This window comes from Cervus elaphus, chromosome 15 (genome assembly GCF_910594005.1).
Source record: "Cervus elaphus chromosome 15, mCerEla1.1, whole genome shotgun sequence".
Classification (NCBI taxonomy): domain Eukaryota; kingdom Metazoa; phylum Chordata; class Mammalia; order Artiodactyla; family Cervidae; genus Cervus; species Cervus elaphus.
Window position 1 is genome coordinate 4,447,172 of NC_057829.1, and position 16,983 is coordinate 4,464,154.

The 16,983-nt window shown below is 36.9% G+C and overlaps 1 protein-coding gene across 12 annotated transcripts in view; it reads right to left on the reverse strand.

Annotated features, from left to right (window-relative positions):
* RYR2 (ryanodine receptor 2) overlaps nucleotides 1-16,983 on the reverse strand; it is a 794,016-nt gene that overhangs the window by 408,739 nt on the left and 368,294 nt on the right. For all 12 annotated transcript variants that reach the window (XM_043925904.1, XM_043925902.1, XM_043925903.1 and 9 more), the window contains exons 11-12: nucleotides 11,920-11,994; nucleotides 6,306-6,462 (exon numbers count right to left, since the gene is read on the reverse strand). In XM_043925904.1, coding sequence (XP_043781839.1) covers nucleotides 6,306-6,462; nucleotides 11,920-11,994 — 232 coding nt within the window. The remainder of the gene's footprint in view (nucleotides 1-6,305; nucleotides 6,463-11,919; nucleotides 11,995-16,983) is intronic.

The following is a 16,983-nucleotide window of genomic DNA, read 5'->3' on the forward strand; positions in this document are numbered from 1 at the left end:
TCTGCTTTTTAATATGCTATCTAGGTTGGTCATGACTTTCCTTCTAAGGAGTAAGCGTCTTTTAATTTCATGGCTGCAATCACCATCTGCATTGATTTTGGAGCCCAAAAAAATAAAGTCTAACACTGCTTCCACTGTATTCCCATCTATTTGCCATGAAGTGATGGGACCAGATGCCATGATCTTAGTTTTCTGAATGTTGAGCTTTAAGCCGACTCCTTCACTCTCCTCTTTCAGTTTCATCAAGAGGCTTTTTAGTTCCTCTTCACTTTCTGCCATAAGGGTGGTGTCATCTGCATATCTGAGGTTATTGATATTTCTCCCAGCAATCCTGATTCCAGCTTGTGCTTCTTCCAGCCCAGCGTTTCTCATGATGTACTCTGCATAAAAGTTAAATAAGCAGGGTGACAATATACAGCCTTGACGTACTCTTTTTCCTACTTGGAACCAGTCTGTTGGTCCATGTCCAGTTCTAACTGTTGCTTCCTGATCTGCATATAGGTTTCTCAAGAGGCGGGTCAGGTGGTCTGGTATTCCCATCTCTTTCAGAATTTTCCACAGTTATTGTGATCCACACAGTCAAAGGCTTTGAAATAGTCAATAAAGCAGAAATAGATGTTTTTCTGAAACTCTCTTGCTTTTTCTATGATCCAGCAGATGTTGGCAATTTGATCTCTGGTTCCTCTGCCTCTTCTAAAACCAGCTTGAAGATCTGGAAGTTCACAGTTCACATATTGCTGAAGCCTGGCTTGGAGAATTTTAATTATTACTTCACTAGCGTGTGAGATGACTGCAATTGTGCGGTAGTTTGAGCATTCTTTGGCATTGCCTTTCTTGGTGATTGGAATGAAAACTGACCTTTTTCAGTCCTGTGGCCACTGCTGAGTTTTCCAAATTTGCTGGCATATTGAGTACAGCACCTTCACAGCATCATCTTTCAGGATTTGAAATAGCTCAGCTGGAATTCCATCACCTCCACTAGCTTTGTTCGTAGCGATGCTTTCTAAGGCCCACCTGACTTCACATTCCAGGATATCTGGCTCTAGGTGAGTGATCACACCATCATGATACAAATGACCTTATTTACGGGACAGAAACAGACTCACATTCATAGAGACAAACTTGTGGTTGCCAAGGGGGAGTGGGTGGGGAAGGGATGAATTGGTAGTTTGGGATTAGCAAGTGCAAATTATTATGTATAGGATGGACAAACAATAAGTCCTACTGTGTAGCACAAGGAACTGCATTCAGTATCCTGTGATAAATCATAATGGAAAAGAATATGAAAAGTAATGTATATGACATGTACAACTGAATCATTTCGCTATACAGCACAAAACAACATAACACGAAGTCAAGTATACTTCAATAAAATAAATTTTAAAAATGTCCTCCTTGATTTCACCTCTGTTTTCATGAATCTCAACCATGTTATTCACAAATTGATAGTGTGTTATTAGCAACCTGTGTATTAGAGTGGTTCCATGAATGTGAGCTCAATACAGGAGAGCAGTTTTAGAGAAATCAAACAGCTCATTGGGATTCCCAGGTGGTGCTGGGGTAAAGAACACACCTGTCAGTACAGGAGACTTAAGAGACCTGGGTGTGATCCCTGGGTTGGGAAGATCTCCTGGAGGAGGGCTTGGAAACTCACTCCAGTATTCTTCCCTGGAGAATCCCATGGACAGAGGAGCCTCGCAAGCTACAGTCCATGGGGTCGCAGAGAGTCAAACATGACTAAAGCAACTTAGCGTGCACATATGCATGCAAACAGTTCATTAAAAGGCAATATTGAAATTTCAGTTCTCTGTTTTTTCAGCGTCAGCTATGACAGTATGCAATCACCAAAACCCAGAAACAGAACCTCTGAGCAGAGACCACAGAAGAATCTGGTCAGTAAAAATTCTTCATATGCAAACTATAATAACACTGACATAACAAAAGCAGAGATATTTATGGGGAAATGTTTCAAAAGCTATTGCTTTGGATGAGAACTGTTTCTAGATTTTGAAAATATTCATAGCTTTTGAGTCAGTATTTCTGATTCGAGGTCTCCCCATAAAGAAAGAAATTTAAAATGTGCACAAAACTTATGTCCAAATATGTCAGTGCAATGGCTGAATTTTTTAACAGAGTTTTTTGTTACAAAGGAAAAATGGCTATCATAACAGGCAAAACAACCAGAGATTTCTTTTTTAAGTTAAATAAAATCTTTCCCCTTGCACTCATATTCTCATATACCTTCCATTTTGATCTGTTTTTTAGTTTTAGTTTTAGTTTTAGTTTTTATATTTTATTGAAGTATAGTTGATTTGCAATGTTGTGTTAATTCTCATTGTATAGCAAAATGATTCAGTTCCATATATATGCACATTCTTTCTCATATTCTTTTCCATTATGGTTTATCACAAGAGTTTAAATATAGTTCCCTGTTGTACAGTAGGACCTTGATGTTTATCCATTCTCTACATAATAGTTTGCATTTGCTAACCTCAACCTCCAAATCCTTTCTTCTTTCTCCTGCCTCCTCCATTTCGATCTTTCTAAAGCAGTCAAAATTAAAAAATTAGTGCAGATTTTTCACATCTAACATATAATCATATACAAACATACACTGGGGTCTTTTTCTTCACTTTTAAAAAAAGGTAAGATTTTAAATTGCATTCTAATTTGCTTTTTTTACTCAACAATATTATGATGGATATCTTTCCAAATCAATATTCTCATAGCTAACACCACTAAGTTACCAACTCTATTAATATTTGTTAAACATTTGAGTCTTTACCAAGTTTTTTTTTTTTTTTGCCATGGCAAGGAATGATACAGGTAATATGCACAGTTTTATTTTATTTCTGTAAGAAAACCCCTCTCATTTAAAATGCACTTATATAGAATGTTGCTAGATCAATGGAGGCATGTATGCAAGACATTTTGAAATGTTAATATACGTGTCTGTTTTGTATTTGCATTTCCGTAGGAATAACCCAGACCCTATTTTGCTCAGTTCAGTTCAGTTCAGTGGCTCAGTCATGTCCAGCTGTTTGCAACCCTATGGACTGCAGCACGCCAGGCCTCCCTGTCCATCACCAACTCCCGGAGTTTACCCAAACTCATGTCCATTGAGTTGGTGATGCCATCCAACCATCTCATCCTCTGTTGTCCCCTTCTTCTCCCGCCTTCAATCTTTCCCAGCATCAGGGTCTTTCAAATGAGTCAGCTCTTCACATCAGGTGGCCACAGTATTGAAGTTTCAGCTTCAACATCAATCCTTCCAATGAACACGCAGGACTGATCTCCTTTAGGATGGGCTGGTTGGATCTCCACGCAGTCCAAGGGACTCTCAAGAGTCTTTTCCAACACCACAGTTCAAAAGCATCAATTCTTCTGCACTCAGCTTGCTTTATAGTCCAACTCTCACATCCATACATGACTACTGGAAAAACCATACCTTTGACTTGATAGACCTTTATCGGCAAAGTAGTGTCTCTGCTTTTTAATATGATGTCTAGGTTGGTCATAACTTTCCTTCCAAGGAGTAAGCATCTTTTAATTTCGTGGCTGCAGTCACCATCTGCAGTGATTTTAGAGTCTAAAAAAGCTAGAGGCATCCATTTGCCTCCTGGAGAAGTAGGACTATTACAGTAGAAAGAATGAAAAGAGAAAGATTGTGGAGGTATTCAGCTTTCTATAGCAAAATAGGATTTCTGAAGACTATAGGAATATGATTGTTAGAGAAATAATGAAAAGAGAAAGATGAATTTCAGATTTCTCCAGCAATAACAGGAACTGAGGAGACCACAATTAGACAATAGCGTCTGGCAGCTGCCTGGGAGCCTATAGAGCGGATAAGAAAGTGCTTCACTACATGAGATCCTGGGGCAGCTCTGACAGCCTTGGAGGTGAATGAGTGACTAGCCAGTACAGGGTTCCAGACCTGGAGATCAGGCCTGGTTATTGAAACTCACCCTGGGCAGTGGTTTGGAGCAGGGTTAACCTCATGTTCACCAGCTCTTCTATACACCCAGCTAAGTGACTATCCATAGAAGGTGGACAAGTGACTCATCTCTCCTGCCTTTAGTTTTTCCATCTGTAAAATGGGGATCCTGTTTCTCAGTGAGATCACTTACAGAAAATACTCAGCTCAAACTGTAGACCTACCAAGAATCACAGAATGGTAGCAATTATCATCTTTAAAAGGCGAAGGATTTAGGGGAAAAGGGGTCCCTGCTTCCCAGTGCCTGAAACAAGGCTTAGGAAGGCATGTACTATCAGCATCTCTCCCCTGCTCCCAGTTGAGATCAAGTCAGCCCTCATACGTTCTGCGTGGGAAAATGTCCACTTCCTTTCTTTTACAGACTTCCCTTTCTTCCACTACCTTCGTTCAATAAATTTTACTACAGTTGAATGTTTGGATTTTTACTCAGAAATATCTTGTTTGTTACTTGATTTTGAAATTTTTAGAAAATATTATTTGACTTATCACTGTTTTACTGGAAGCAATCAGAACACCTTTTACTTTTCTTCTTTCACCTCCAGTTTTTGTTAGATATATATTTACCTTTTTAACTGCCATGTCTTGGAAAAATTTCTAATGTTCTTTCAATGTAATTTGCATGTTCATATTTTTCCCCTTCTCTGGGATTTTATTTCAGTAGATACATTTTGCTGGGATGTCATGCATTTCTTTGCACTTTTCCAATTTTCTGCCATCTTTTTTTCTTGAAAAGGGCTTTCACCATCAGATAACTGATCATCTTTGGCAGGCTGAATTTTTTTGTCTTTCTGGACTGAGGGATATCAGTGGATAAACCAGTAAATTCCCACCTCTGTGGTGAAAGTCTTGAGGAAGAAGCCCACTGGCACCAAGTCTGTTCACAATGTGATCAACTGAGCTTTCCAACTAAAGAAAGTCCACCCAAGTACTCCCCCCTTCAGAGCTCCCCTGTGGGTCCCTATAACAACTATAAATGCTGATCCTGTCTCAGATTATCCACTGGAACTGACCAGCCTTGTCTGTTTCCACCAGAATGAATAGGGACCTACACTGGATGTCATTCCTGGAAAACGGGAGAACTCACCAAATCAGAAGCATCTTCCACCATTCTGTGTCTTCCAAAGCAAGAGAACTGAGAGCATGGTATTAGAGATGTAAACTCAGGCTACTATCTTTTCAGAGTTAGTTCTGGTCTTGCTCAAACATACCTTTATCTGTGACACGGGCATAAAGTTATGCATCTCTGAGACAAAGCTAACCAGTAATTCAATACCATTTCTAACACAATGCCCAAATTTCACAATAATCTTTAACTTAAGGACAGAAATATACAATTATCTTAAAAAGGCACACAGCAGACACTTGGCATATGTCAAATGAATAAGCGATTTTCAGCTTTCCTGAGACACTTGACTATTCAGGACATGTGCTGTTTTGCTGAGGCATGGTTAGCAATCGACTGCATGGTGGGGTCGGTGAGCTGGGAATCTCATCAGGTACTACGGCTTCCTAGGCGGCGCTAGTGGTAATGAACCTGTCTGCCAACGCAGGAGATGTAAGAGACCTGGATAAGAGACACAGGTTTGATCCCTAGGTCGAGAAGATCCCTTGAAGCAGGAAGTGGCAACCCACTCCATTATCCTTGCCTGGAGATTTCCACGGACAAAGGAGCCTGGTGGACTACAGTCTATGGGGCCACAAAAAGTCAGACACAACTCAGCTACAGACTATAGGACCACAAAGAGTCAGACACGACTCAGCTCACACACACACACACACACAAACACATCAGGTACTGAGAGAGTCTAACTGTGCACCAGCATTTCAACCTGACTTTGATGTGCACTTATTTTGTCTATTCTACTCAACATCTACTTCAGAGGAATTCTCATGAAAGATTGAAGGACATTCTTAGATGTTTTGTCCTTACACAGGATTCAACAGACCTAAGAAGAAAGGTCTGTATGTAGGAGCAGATATGTAACCGAGCCTGCGAGGAAAAGGTTCTGCTGATGTGCCCCTCACACTGTTATGCCACAGCAGTGCAAGGTCTGTGCTTACTGCACTGTCGATGCCTAAGAAAACTAAAAGGAGTTGGAAGGATATGCTACATGGAAATAACCAAATAACGATAAACCAAGTGAAACACCTGGGCAGGTTTTACTGGTTGAGGAAACGGATTTGACTGAAGAGGAAGGAATAGAAGAGTAACTGGGAATTTAGAAATTTGTGTAAAACATACATCATTTTTCTTTGCATTTCTAACATCAAAAGAAATGCAGTGGGAAATCCAAAATTATATCCATCTTACCTTGGAAGATCTGAAGGTAAATGCAGTTGATTTGACATCAGCTTTCTCTTTGTCCATGAGTAGAAGGCTTTTGTCTTCCATGAGACTCAAGTATTTTCCTGTTGTGACATGGCGTAGTCGAAAAGGTTGTCCCCATCTTATGTGGCTTCCACTCCACCTAACAAAAAATGTTAAGACTTGATCCAAGAGCAAACGCAATGACAGGAGAAACAGTAATTAAAATGTATGTGTCAGACGATGAAAAAGGAGGTTTTACGTACACTGTCCTCTTGAGTGTTTCCAAAAACCTTATGATGGTGGCAGTGTTTTTATTTCATAAATAACAAAATGGTTATTTGGAATGGTTATAGGTAACATTCAATGTCACGTAGATAATAATAAGTAGAAGCAAAATTTATCTCAAGGTCTTCTGACATTAAATGTAATACTATCCACACCAAACACTACTAAGATGACTAAGAACTTGTGTTCTGAGTTAATTTCTAATCACTAGTCACAAAGACATTATGAGATTAAAATGGCACTTTAAACTCATAAAACTCATAAACTAGGATTTACTAGTTTTTTGTTGGATTTGAACAGATTTGAAGGCGAGTGGTACTAAAGTTAATGCCTAATTATGTTAACTGGAATTCATATATACAAACTGAATTAGACATTTATCTGAGAAAAAGAAATCTCATCTTATGCTTTAAATTTTAATAATATGGAACAATGATGTCAACAAAATTCAGGGAACAAAAGAGACAAATGAAGAAACTAAATCTGAATAGGGTCAAGAGAAAAAAAAGCAAGAAAAAGTGCATGTAAAGCACAGAAAATGAAAACTAAAATTGCAGAAAAAAAGTAAAAAGCAAAATTGTGATTATCAAAATCTGCTTTTAAAAACAGTGGATTTCAAATAGAGAAGAAAAGAAAAATGAAGATACAGACCATTCTCACATTGTACAGAACTATGTTAGCTGAAAGCTATATATAACAGAACCTTGCCCTCACTATGGTAAAGAGTGGAAACCAAGTTCCGATAATGGAGACTTTCAGTTATCATGCTAGTGTGCAAAGCAAAGACAGCCTCCTAGCAATGATAAGAAATGTGGTAAAAATCAAATTTTTTTTTCAATAAGGTAAAAATAAGAAAGATTCACCATGCCCATAAAACCAAGAGAAAATAATGATGGCAAAATTGCTACCAGACAAATTAAAATTCAAGACAAAAAGGATAAAGGAGATATTATTGTTATTGTGGAGTTATTAAGTCATGTCCAACTCATTCGCGACCCCATGGACGGTAACCCGCCAGGCTCCTCTGTCCATAGGATTTCCCAGTCAAGATTACTGGAGTGGGTTGTCACTTCCTTCTCTAGGGAATCTTCCGGAGCCAGGGATCAAACCTGCATCTCCTGCTTGGCAGGCAGGTTCTTTACTACTGAGCCACCTGGGAAGCCCATAAAGAGGATACAGTTGATTACTTTATAATGAGAAAGATATACTCTAAGAAGAATGTACTATTTCATGAAGCTTCACATGACAATGGCAAACAGAAAATGAAACACAAGACACACAAGCATAAATTTTTAAAAGATAATTACAGGAGAAGCTCTTACCACTACAAACAAATCAAACAGATAAAAAATAAATATGTAGAGGATTCCAATATGATTTATTAATTAATAAACTTGTTTCCATACAGAATCACTAAAAACTTTTAGGTTCTATAAGTTATGAACACTATATTTATTTTTTTAGATTTGCAGTAGATTTATTAATGCCAATTTTGTTTCAACAAATTATCTTTAAGTCAATTTTATGCTGTTATTGGACTATAAAGAAAGCTGAGTGCTGAAGAATTGATGCTTTTGAACTGTGGTGTTGGAGAAGACTCTTGAGAGTCCCTTGGACTGCAAGGCGACCCAACCAGTCCATCCTAAAGGAGGTCAGTCCTGGGTGTTCATTGGAAGGACTGATGTTGAAGATAAAACTCCAATACTTTGGCCACTTGATGCAAAGAGCTGACTCATTTGAAAAGACCCTAATGGTGTGAAAGATTGAGGGCAGGAGGAGAAGGGGATGACAGAGGATGAGATGGTTGGATGGCATCACCGACTCAATGGACATGAGTTTGGGTGATGGACAAGGAGGCCTGGCATGCTGCGGTTCATGGGGTCTCAAAGAGTCAGACACGACTGAGCAACTGAACTGAACTGAATGCTGTTTCCCTAACTTGGATTTTTCTTAACCTGAAATATTAGCCTGGAAAATTAATACTAGAATGATACTGTAATAAGTTCAAGTTTTACATGGAAATGTTTACAAAGATAATTACTTTGGATAATTCCTCCTACTAAAATAATAACCATGTACCAATAAATCCTGATAATAACATAGTAGTGCCTTAAAAATGAAATTTAAGTTTGTTTACCAATAATAGCATGTTAAAGCATTTCTAATCTGGTAATAGAAAAGCTTTGTGTATTCCCCTCATAAAATTAAGTGTACTGTTTGCAGGTGCTACAAAAAAGCAATTATTTTTAATACCATTCCTTTATTTCAAGGAGCATTTGAATATTTTATCAAATAATGACTCATGCTACCCAGAGAAAACAACTTCATTTTCAAAAAGTCAGTAAGTATGTCCTGAAACACATACTTTTCACCAGAACGTCTAGACAGCATTCTGGATCCCATGTTCAAATCTATTTGGGCTCAAAACTAATAGGGTTCACATATATAAGTACTCTTCTCAATCCACCAAGGGAATTCTGTTAGAAATAGAATGAACTTGCCCAATTCTCAGTCAAATATTGTGAAGTCTAAGCACATTTTCTTTAGCTCACAAGCGCTCAAATTAGCTCATCTCATGTGTCCATGGTCCAAAAGAAAAGAGGACAAGGACAGGAGAATCAAGGGCAAGAAACTAATATTTCAGTAAAAACTGAAAACAGTTGAAATAAAGTAGTTATATAAACCAGTTCCCTATGTTAACGTATTAGACAACTATTCCCAATGTATTATCTACATTTACTTGTAAATATCTCAAAGGAATGAGGATGTTAATTTTTTTTTTTAATTTGTAACATAAGAAAGTAGAATTTTAAGTATACATAATGCATATTTATGATTGCAGTGATCATTTCTATTACAGAAGCCAACATATATCCTACATATAATAGTCTTAAATTTTGTATTGGGGTATAATATAGGAATGTGTTTTCTATTACATTTGACTTCCCAAATTAAAGCTTACTTCATTAAAAAGTTCATGATACTGAAAAACTTTTGACACAATTAATGTTATTTGTATGAGATTGCAATATAAAACATATAATTACTGGACTACATATATTATAACAAATATATAGTTTGGCACCTCACTGGAGAAAAAAACCATATGGTATCCCAAAGATTACAATAGAAACATTGACCTTTGGAATATAGTTCTGTTATACACATAAGCAGTAATTTGAATATCACTTCCAAAGTAAAAGAAAAGTAAGTAATTACGTGACCACTGAATATAATAAGAACACATGCAATTTGAATGCAATCTAATTTATACATTTACAGTGATGCCAAAGGAAGTCAAAGATGCAACCAAATCTTTTTAATAAAAAACTTCAATGGAGAAATCCATTCAGATACTTTCAAGAGTATTTCTGTAATTACAGCTCATCAATAACATTGCTGACAATGAAACGGAAGTCTTGTCAGACTTTTAGGAGCTCTTATCCTTTTCTTTTTTTTCTTTTTTTAATAAGTGATAGACAGGTTTAGGACAGGTCTTCCTCAAAAAAAAAAAAAAAAGAACAACAACAATAATTTAAGTACACAATCATGAAGGATAGGTAGGACTACAAATGTGAAAAAAAATCTGAAATCTGTTTTATAAAGGCACTATTTCATCTCTAATTAAGCTGTCATTTTTAATAATACACAAGGCAAATTACAGAAATATACGAATTCTTTTCCCTAGATTCTCTAATTTATGAAGCACATAAAGGCTACGAGCTTTCTTCCTTTTGCTTTATAAGTCATCTCTTCTATTTCCATCCCATTGATAGATTCACTGTCCATAAAATCTTACTTTTAAGTTCAAGATTTATCAGTTTTAATATTTCAGTGGGTTTGACCAACTGTGAATTTATATAGAAAGAAACTTAGTATTATCAATTAATTGATAAATAATGGATTAACATAGAGCACTTTTTAAAAGTTGCAAACTTACAATCAGAGGAAATATAGGAATAAATTTAATTTACATGCATATTTATGTTGAGTAGGAGTAGACAGAGTGAGCAGAAAATCAATCATAAAAAAATCTGATTGGGGTAAAATTCTGTCATGGGAGAGTAAAACTAATATGATTTCAATGAGAAAGATGAACAATATATTTTTTTACTGTTAAAGAGACCATGTTCAAGCATTTTTAAATAAATAAAGATGGGTATTAAATTGCAGAAGTACACAAGGTCAATGGGATACTTTTATGAGAGTAGTTTACTCATGTTATCTTAAAATGTCACTACTTAAAATACACTGTAAGTTATATTCCATGCATCCATGTAAACTGATAATGAAAAAAATTCTATGTTGAGCCTAGCAATGTTCAAGGAAATACAAAGTTTTTGAAATTATTGTACAGAGTACATAAGCAAAAAAATAAAATAAAATAAACCCTGAAGACCACTGAACTATTTTAATCATTAACCTCAAAATATCAAGTTAATAAAATACAGCAATTCCATAATAAGACAGTTCCCTACACACATCCACGAAAGTCTATTACCCTAAATCAATAAATTTTTGAAGTGTAATATAACAGAGAACAAATGCATGGAAACTCTGTTTTCTGGACAAAGGAATGACCTTCTAATCTTTTCTTTTAATTTGATTGATATTTAAATTCTATTTAAAATAGTTCAAAATGACACCCTTATCATCAGAATCGCGTTTACTTAGAGTAACTAAAAGTCAATCTCTGGACAGCTTTTTGAAGTCACCAGAAAAAAAAGATAATCATTGTTTGTATAACAGTGAGTCTGTTTTCAATTCACATTTCTCACTCGGCTACCAAGCTAGTTTTAAGTAAAGATAGTGACTTGTCATGATGACTCTGACACCTCATTCGGGTTCAAGTTCCCACTGGTTTACATATGCCTTTGTAATCTGAAATGTGATTCAGATCAAGCCCTGATCTGAAATGTGTGACAGGCCTGCAAATAATTTGTCCTGACTCCAAACCTTACATCACCCTGCACTAGGAGCTCTTCCTGCCAAGAGAAGAGGCACAGACTGGGATGAATCGATAACACAAAAACAAATGAGGTTAGAAAAAAAGCAGATGGTATAAAATCATTGCTTACTACCTGGTGAATGTAGGCTAGTGAACAGTAAATAAATGCAGGGGGAAGGTAAAACAAGACAGTGTTTCATCTACGTGTTGTTTGTTAGCATGACCATTTTGCAGAAAAGTTCAAGAGCATTAGATATATGGGGTTGGCCAAAAAGTTCATTGATGTGTTTCCATAAGATATTACAGAAAAACCCAAACGAGCATTTTGGCCAGCCCAACCTTTTGTACCCAAAGCATCAGGATGTATTCAGAAGTTCTACTTACGCAACTCTTAGTGTCTCTAGTCGCCACAGGGAACGTGCGTGAACGGATACAGCACCACCTTCGTAATGAACAGTTCTGTCAAAAAAAAATATGAATATAAAAAGCCCAATATTAACGTTGCATTCTTAGACTCTATTTTTCAAGTCAATTAAAAAAGAAAGTAAATGGAAAAGCTTTGGATAAACTGTAAAAGCTATACTTTTTGGTAGGAGAGAATATAGCTGGAAATATAAATAACAGTAATAACAGTGAACTGAATAAACAATTGATTTAAACACATTTCTTTGTCATTTACTCCCTGTAATCCCGTTCATCCTCTCTCCCAGGGAATACTTTTACTATTAAACTTAAGTCTATAAAAGTACTCTGTTCTGAGTTTTAAGTGCTATTGAAGTGTAATATATTACAGCTTCCCAGGTGGGCTGGTGGTAAAGAATCCACCTGCCAAGCAGAAGATCCAAGTTCGATCTCTGAGTCAGCAAGATCCCCTGGAGAAGGGAATTGCTACCCACTCTATTACTCATGACTGGGAAACCCCATAGACAGAGGACCCAGGTGGACTACGGTCCACGGGGTCACCAAAGAGTCAGACACGACTTAGCAACTAAACAACAACTAAGAACGGTTCTCCTATTTTTTTTCCTTCTTACCAGTTATTTGTTGGGGAAAAAAAACTACTATCATTTGTCCTGGAGTACTTTCTACCTTCTGACTTTGCTGATGACATCCTCACAGTGTTTTTTTAACATCTGCCTCTAAGTTGGTAGTTATATTAAAAAATGTAGAAACTTGCTCATGTTCAAGGTTGAGAAATGTTGGCAAGAACACTTCAGCAAATGGCGTTTGCCTTCCTATTACACCACATCAGGAGGTAATAATGACTACTTTTTAACTTTTTACAGTAAAATTAATTCAAGATCACCCAGATCTATCCATTAGCACTTAATTTCAGGTACCTTAATGATCAGGGTCCTCGGCAAGAATTTTCAATTGTGGTTGTGAATATAATCATGGGGATAGCTTTTAAAATCCTGACATATTGCCCTTAACACTGGCCAAATTAAACTAAATTTGGAATCCCCAGCTGGTCATAAGAGGGAGCCAAAGTTGGGAAGCTATAGTATACATCAGTTTCTAAACACTAGCACTACGGACACTTTGGTGCGGGTAATTCTCTGCTGTGAGGGGCTATCCCATGCACTGTAGGGTGTCTGACACATCCCTGGCCTCTATCAACTACACACAAACACAAGCCATCCAAGTTGTGACCCACATCTTGAGTCACAACTTGTACGTGAACACCTAAGTTGTGGCAATCTAAAATGCTTCCAGATAAGATGAAATGTCTTCTGGGGACAAGATTACTCGCAATGTCAAAACACTGTTATGCATCAGTAGTTCTCAATCTTTAGTGAATGCTGGAATCATCTTTCAAGTTTTTTAAAATACAGATTGCTGGAGGGAAGCAACCTAAATGTCCACCAAAAGATGAATGGCTAAGGAAATTGTGGTACATATATACAAAGGAATATTACTCAGCCACACAAAAGAACAAAATTGAGTCATTTTTTAGTGATGTAGAGGGACACAGAGTCTGTTACACTGAGTGAAGTGAGTCAGAAAAACAAATATGTATATTAAGGCAGGTATACGGGACTCTAGAAAAACGTTACCGGTAAATCAATCTGCAGGGCAGGAATTTGACACAGACAGAAAACAGACAAGTGGACACAAGGGGAAGAAGAGGGTGGGGCAAATTGAGTGAATTAGCACTGACATGTGTACACTATGGGCTTTCCTGGTGGCTCAGAGAGCAGAGCATTCACCTGCAATGCAGGAGAAGTGGGTTCGATCCCTGGGTTGGGAAGATCCCCTGGAGAAGGGAATGACAACACATTCTAGTGTTCTTGCTGGGAGAATTCCATGGACAGAGGAGGCTGCGGGGCTACAGTCCATGGGGTCCCAAAGAATTGGACATGGCTGAGCAACTAACACGTTCACTTTTTTATCTACACTATCATGTGTAAAATAGACGTGGGAAGTGGGAAGCTGCTGTCTAGAACAGGAAGCTCAGCTTGGAGCTCTGTAATGACCTAGAGGGGTAGGATGGGGTAGGTGGGTAGGATGCTTAAGAGGGAAGGGATTATGTGTATACAGATTCCTGATTCACTTCACTGTACCCAAGAAACTAACACAACAGGGTAAAGCAATTATAACCTAATAAAAATCAAAAACCATACACACTCCTGGGCCCCCAGAGTTCCAGTTTAGTAAAATCAATAACTTGTATTTTTAACAAGTTCCCAGGTGATGTTGGTACAGCCAGTTCACACTCTGAGAATCACTGGACTAAAACCATTATTTCATTAGGATAGTGATTCTTAGTGTTGGTTGTATGTTATAATCACATGGAAAGCTTTAAAAACTCCAGACAATTCTCAGACCATTAAATTAGAATCTCTGGGTATGTACTTGAAAGGTAATGAGTGACAAAATATAGATGTTTGTCCACGTGCATTTGTGTACAATATATATTGTACATAGTGATAGATACACACATAGATTTTTTAAAATTTGTTTCTAATTGGAGGATAATAGCTTTACAATATTGTGTTTGTTTCTCCCAGACTTTTAATGAAGATCTCATACTTGGCCATAAAGAAAATTTTATAAGACTTTTTTTAAGTGTAGCTATTTACTCACATATTTTCTGATCATAACAAATAAAATTTGGGAATAAATACTAAAATGATGAAGGAAACAACAATTTGGAAAAGTAAGAAACTCTCCTAAATTACTTATAGGTCAAGAGGAAATATAAATTATACCCTAACAAAAATTAATAAAACAAAACTTCATAACACATTTATGAGGCACAGGTAAACTTTTAGAGATTGTAGCCTACAATCCTTAATTATTGAAGAAATAATGAAATCCAACAAACCAAAGAATTGTCTGAAGAGATTAGAGAATTCAAAAGCATGTCTTCAGCTTTCTGTTCACTAACTCTACTGAACTAATGAACCAAAACAACGTTACAGCTGAAGAGGAAAAAGAAAGTGTGCTAAAACTACTGGACAATGATATTATTTGTAACGAAATTTTTAAAAAGAGACTTCTACTTCATAAATCAGAAGTCACTGAAATTTTACTGAATAGGAATTTTAAAAATATGCACACCTATTAAACAACAGTATGTGCCTTGTTCAACAATACTTTAAAAAATCCCGGGATTCAAGCTGCAAATTATGGCCTACATAAAACATTATCCGCCAACATAACACACTTCATTAACAAACTCATATTTCAAGCTGATCACATAAAACTGCCCAAAGAAGTCCTTTAAAGTTATTCTTTTAATAAAGACAAATTATTCCTCTCATCAATTCCACTTCTCATAAGTGTTATAATATTGTTCACTGAATGAAAGCGGCGAGCTATTTTTGTATTTGCAGCTATAGAATACTCTTTAAGCCTTATCTATGATGTCAAACCACTTATTTCTCAGCAAAAAGCAGGCACTCTGACAACCAGGATAGCTCATCTTCAGAGTCAGAGCCCCAGAAAAACCTAGCATTAGCATACAGACAAAAGCACAAGTCCTTAGAAAGACTTCACAGCCTGACAGTTTGGAATTTATCAGCATGTATATATAACAAAATTTTACAGGATACAGAATTCCAATTAGTGGGCTTCAGCACAGAATCATAAAACACATTGTTAATAAAAGATGCAAGGCTGTAAAGAGACCCCTCCCTTCGGCAGAGAAACTAGAAACACCCAGAATAATTTGATCAAATAGTTTTATCAAATATTTAGGTACTTGGCGACCCACACAAGTTGACACATAAAATTAAACATCACAATACCTAATTCAGAGAAAATTCAATTTATCTATCTACATTTCTCAATCTGTAATTAATGGCCACATTGCAAGGGATTCCTATTTTCCTCTCCAAGATAAAGATGGATAAATTAACAGTGTTTCAAAACAGGTCTATGTGCAGCTCTATGTCCAAATAAAACTTTATTTAGAAAAACAATTAGTGGGCCAGATTTAGGCCACAAGTTAGAGTTTGCTGACTCCAATCCAAAAAATCATACCCGTATTATCGTTAATTTTAATCTCAGAGAGAGGCAGCTAGATGAAATTCAAGGTCTAAAATTTTTCATAAGTGTTTTAGTCAGGGTTCTTCAGAGAAAAGAACTATTCATATACATATATGTGCATATGTACGTATGTATGCATATATGTATGTGTATATATATATGCACCTATATATACGTATAATTTTATATAAAGAGTTTACTATAAGGAGTCTGTTCATGCAATTACGGAGGCTGACAAGTTTTAAGATCTGCTGGAGACCCAGGAGAGCTGATGATTTAAGTTCCAGTCCATGTCTGAGAACCAGCAAAGCCAATGGCGTAATCCTCGTCCAGAGATCACAGGTTGAGATCTCAATTCAGTTCAAAGGGAGGATAATATTGATGTCTCAGCTCAAAGACACTAAGAAGAAAGAGTTCCCTCTGATTCATGAAGAGTCAGCCTTTCTGACCTATTCAGGTCTTCACCTGATTAGATTAGGACTACCCACATAAGGGAAGGCAATCTGCTTTACTCTTCTGTAAATTTTAATGTTAAACTCATCTAAAAACACTCACATGAAACACCGAGAATAATTTGTTCAAATAGTTAGATCAAATATTTAGGTACTTGGTGACCCACTCAAGTTGACACATAAAATTCAGTTCAGTTCAGTTGCTCAGTCATGTCCGACTCTTTGCGACCCCATGGACTGCAGCATGCCAGGCCTTCATGTCCATCACCAACTCCCGGAGTTTACTCAGACTCATGTCCATTGAGTCAGTGATGCCATTCAACCATCTCATCTTCTGTCATCCCTTTCTCCTCCTGACTTCAATCTTTCCCAGCATGAGGGTCTTTCAAATGAGTCAGCTCTTCGCATCAGGTGGGCAAAGTATTGGAGTTTCAGCTTCAACATCAGTTCATCCAGTGAACACCCAGGACTGATTTCCTTTAGGATGGACTGGTTGGATCTC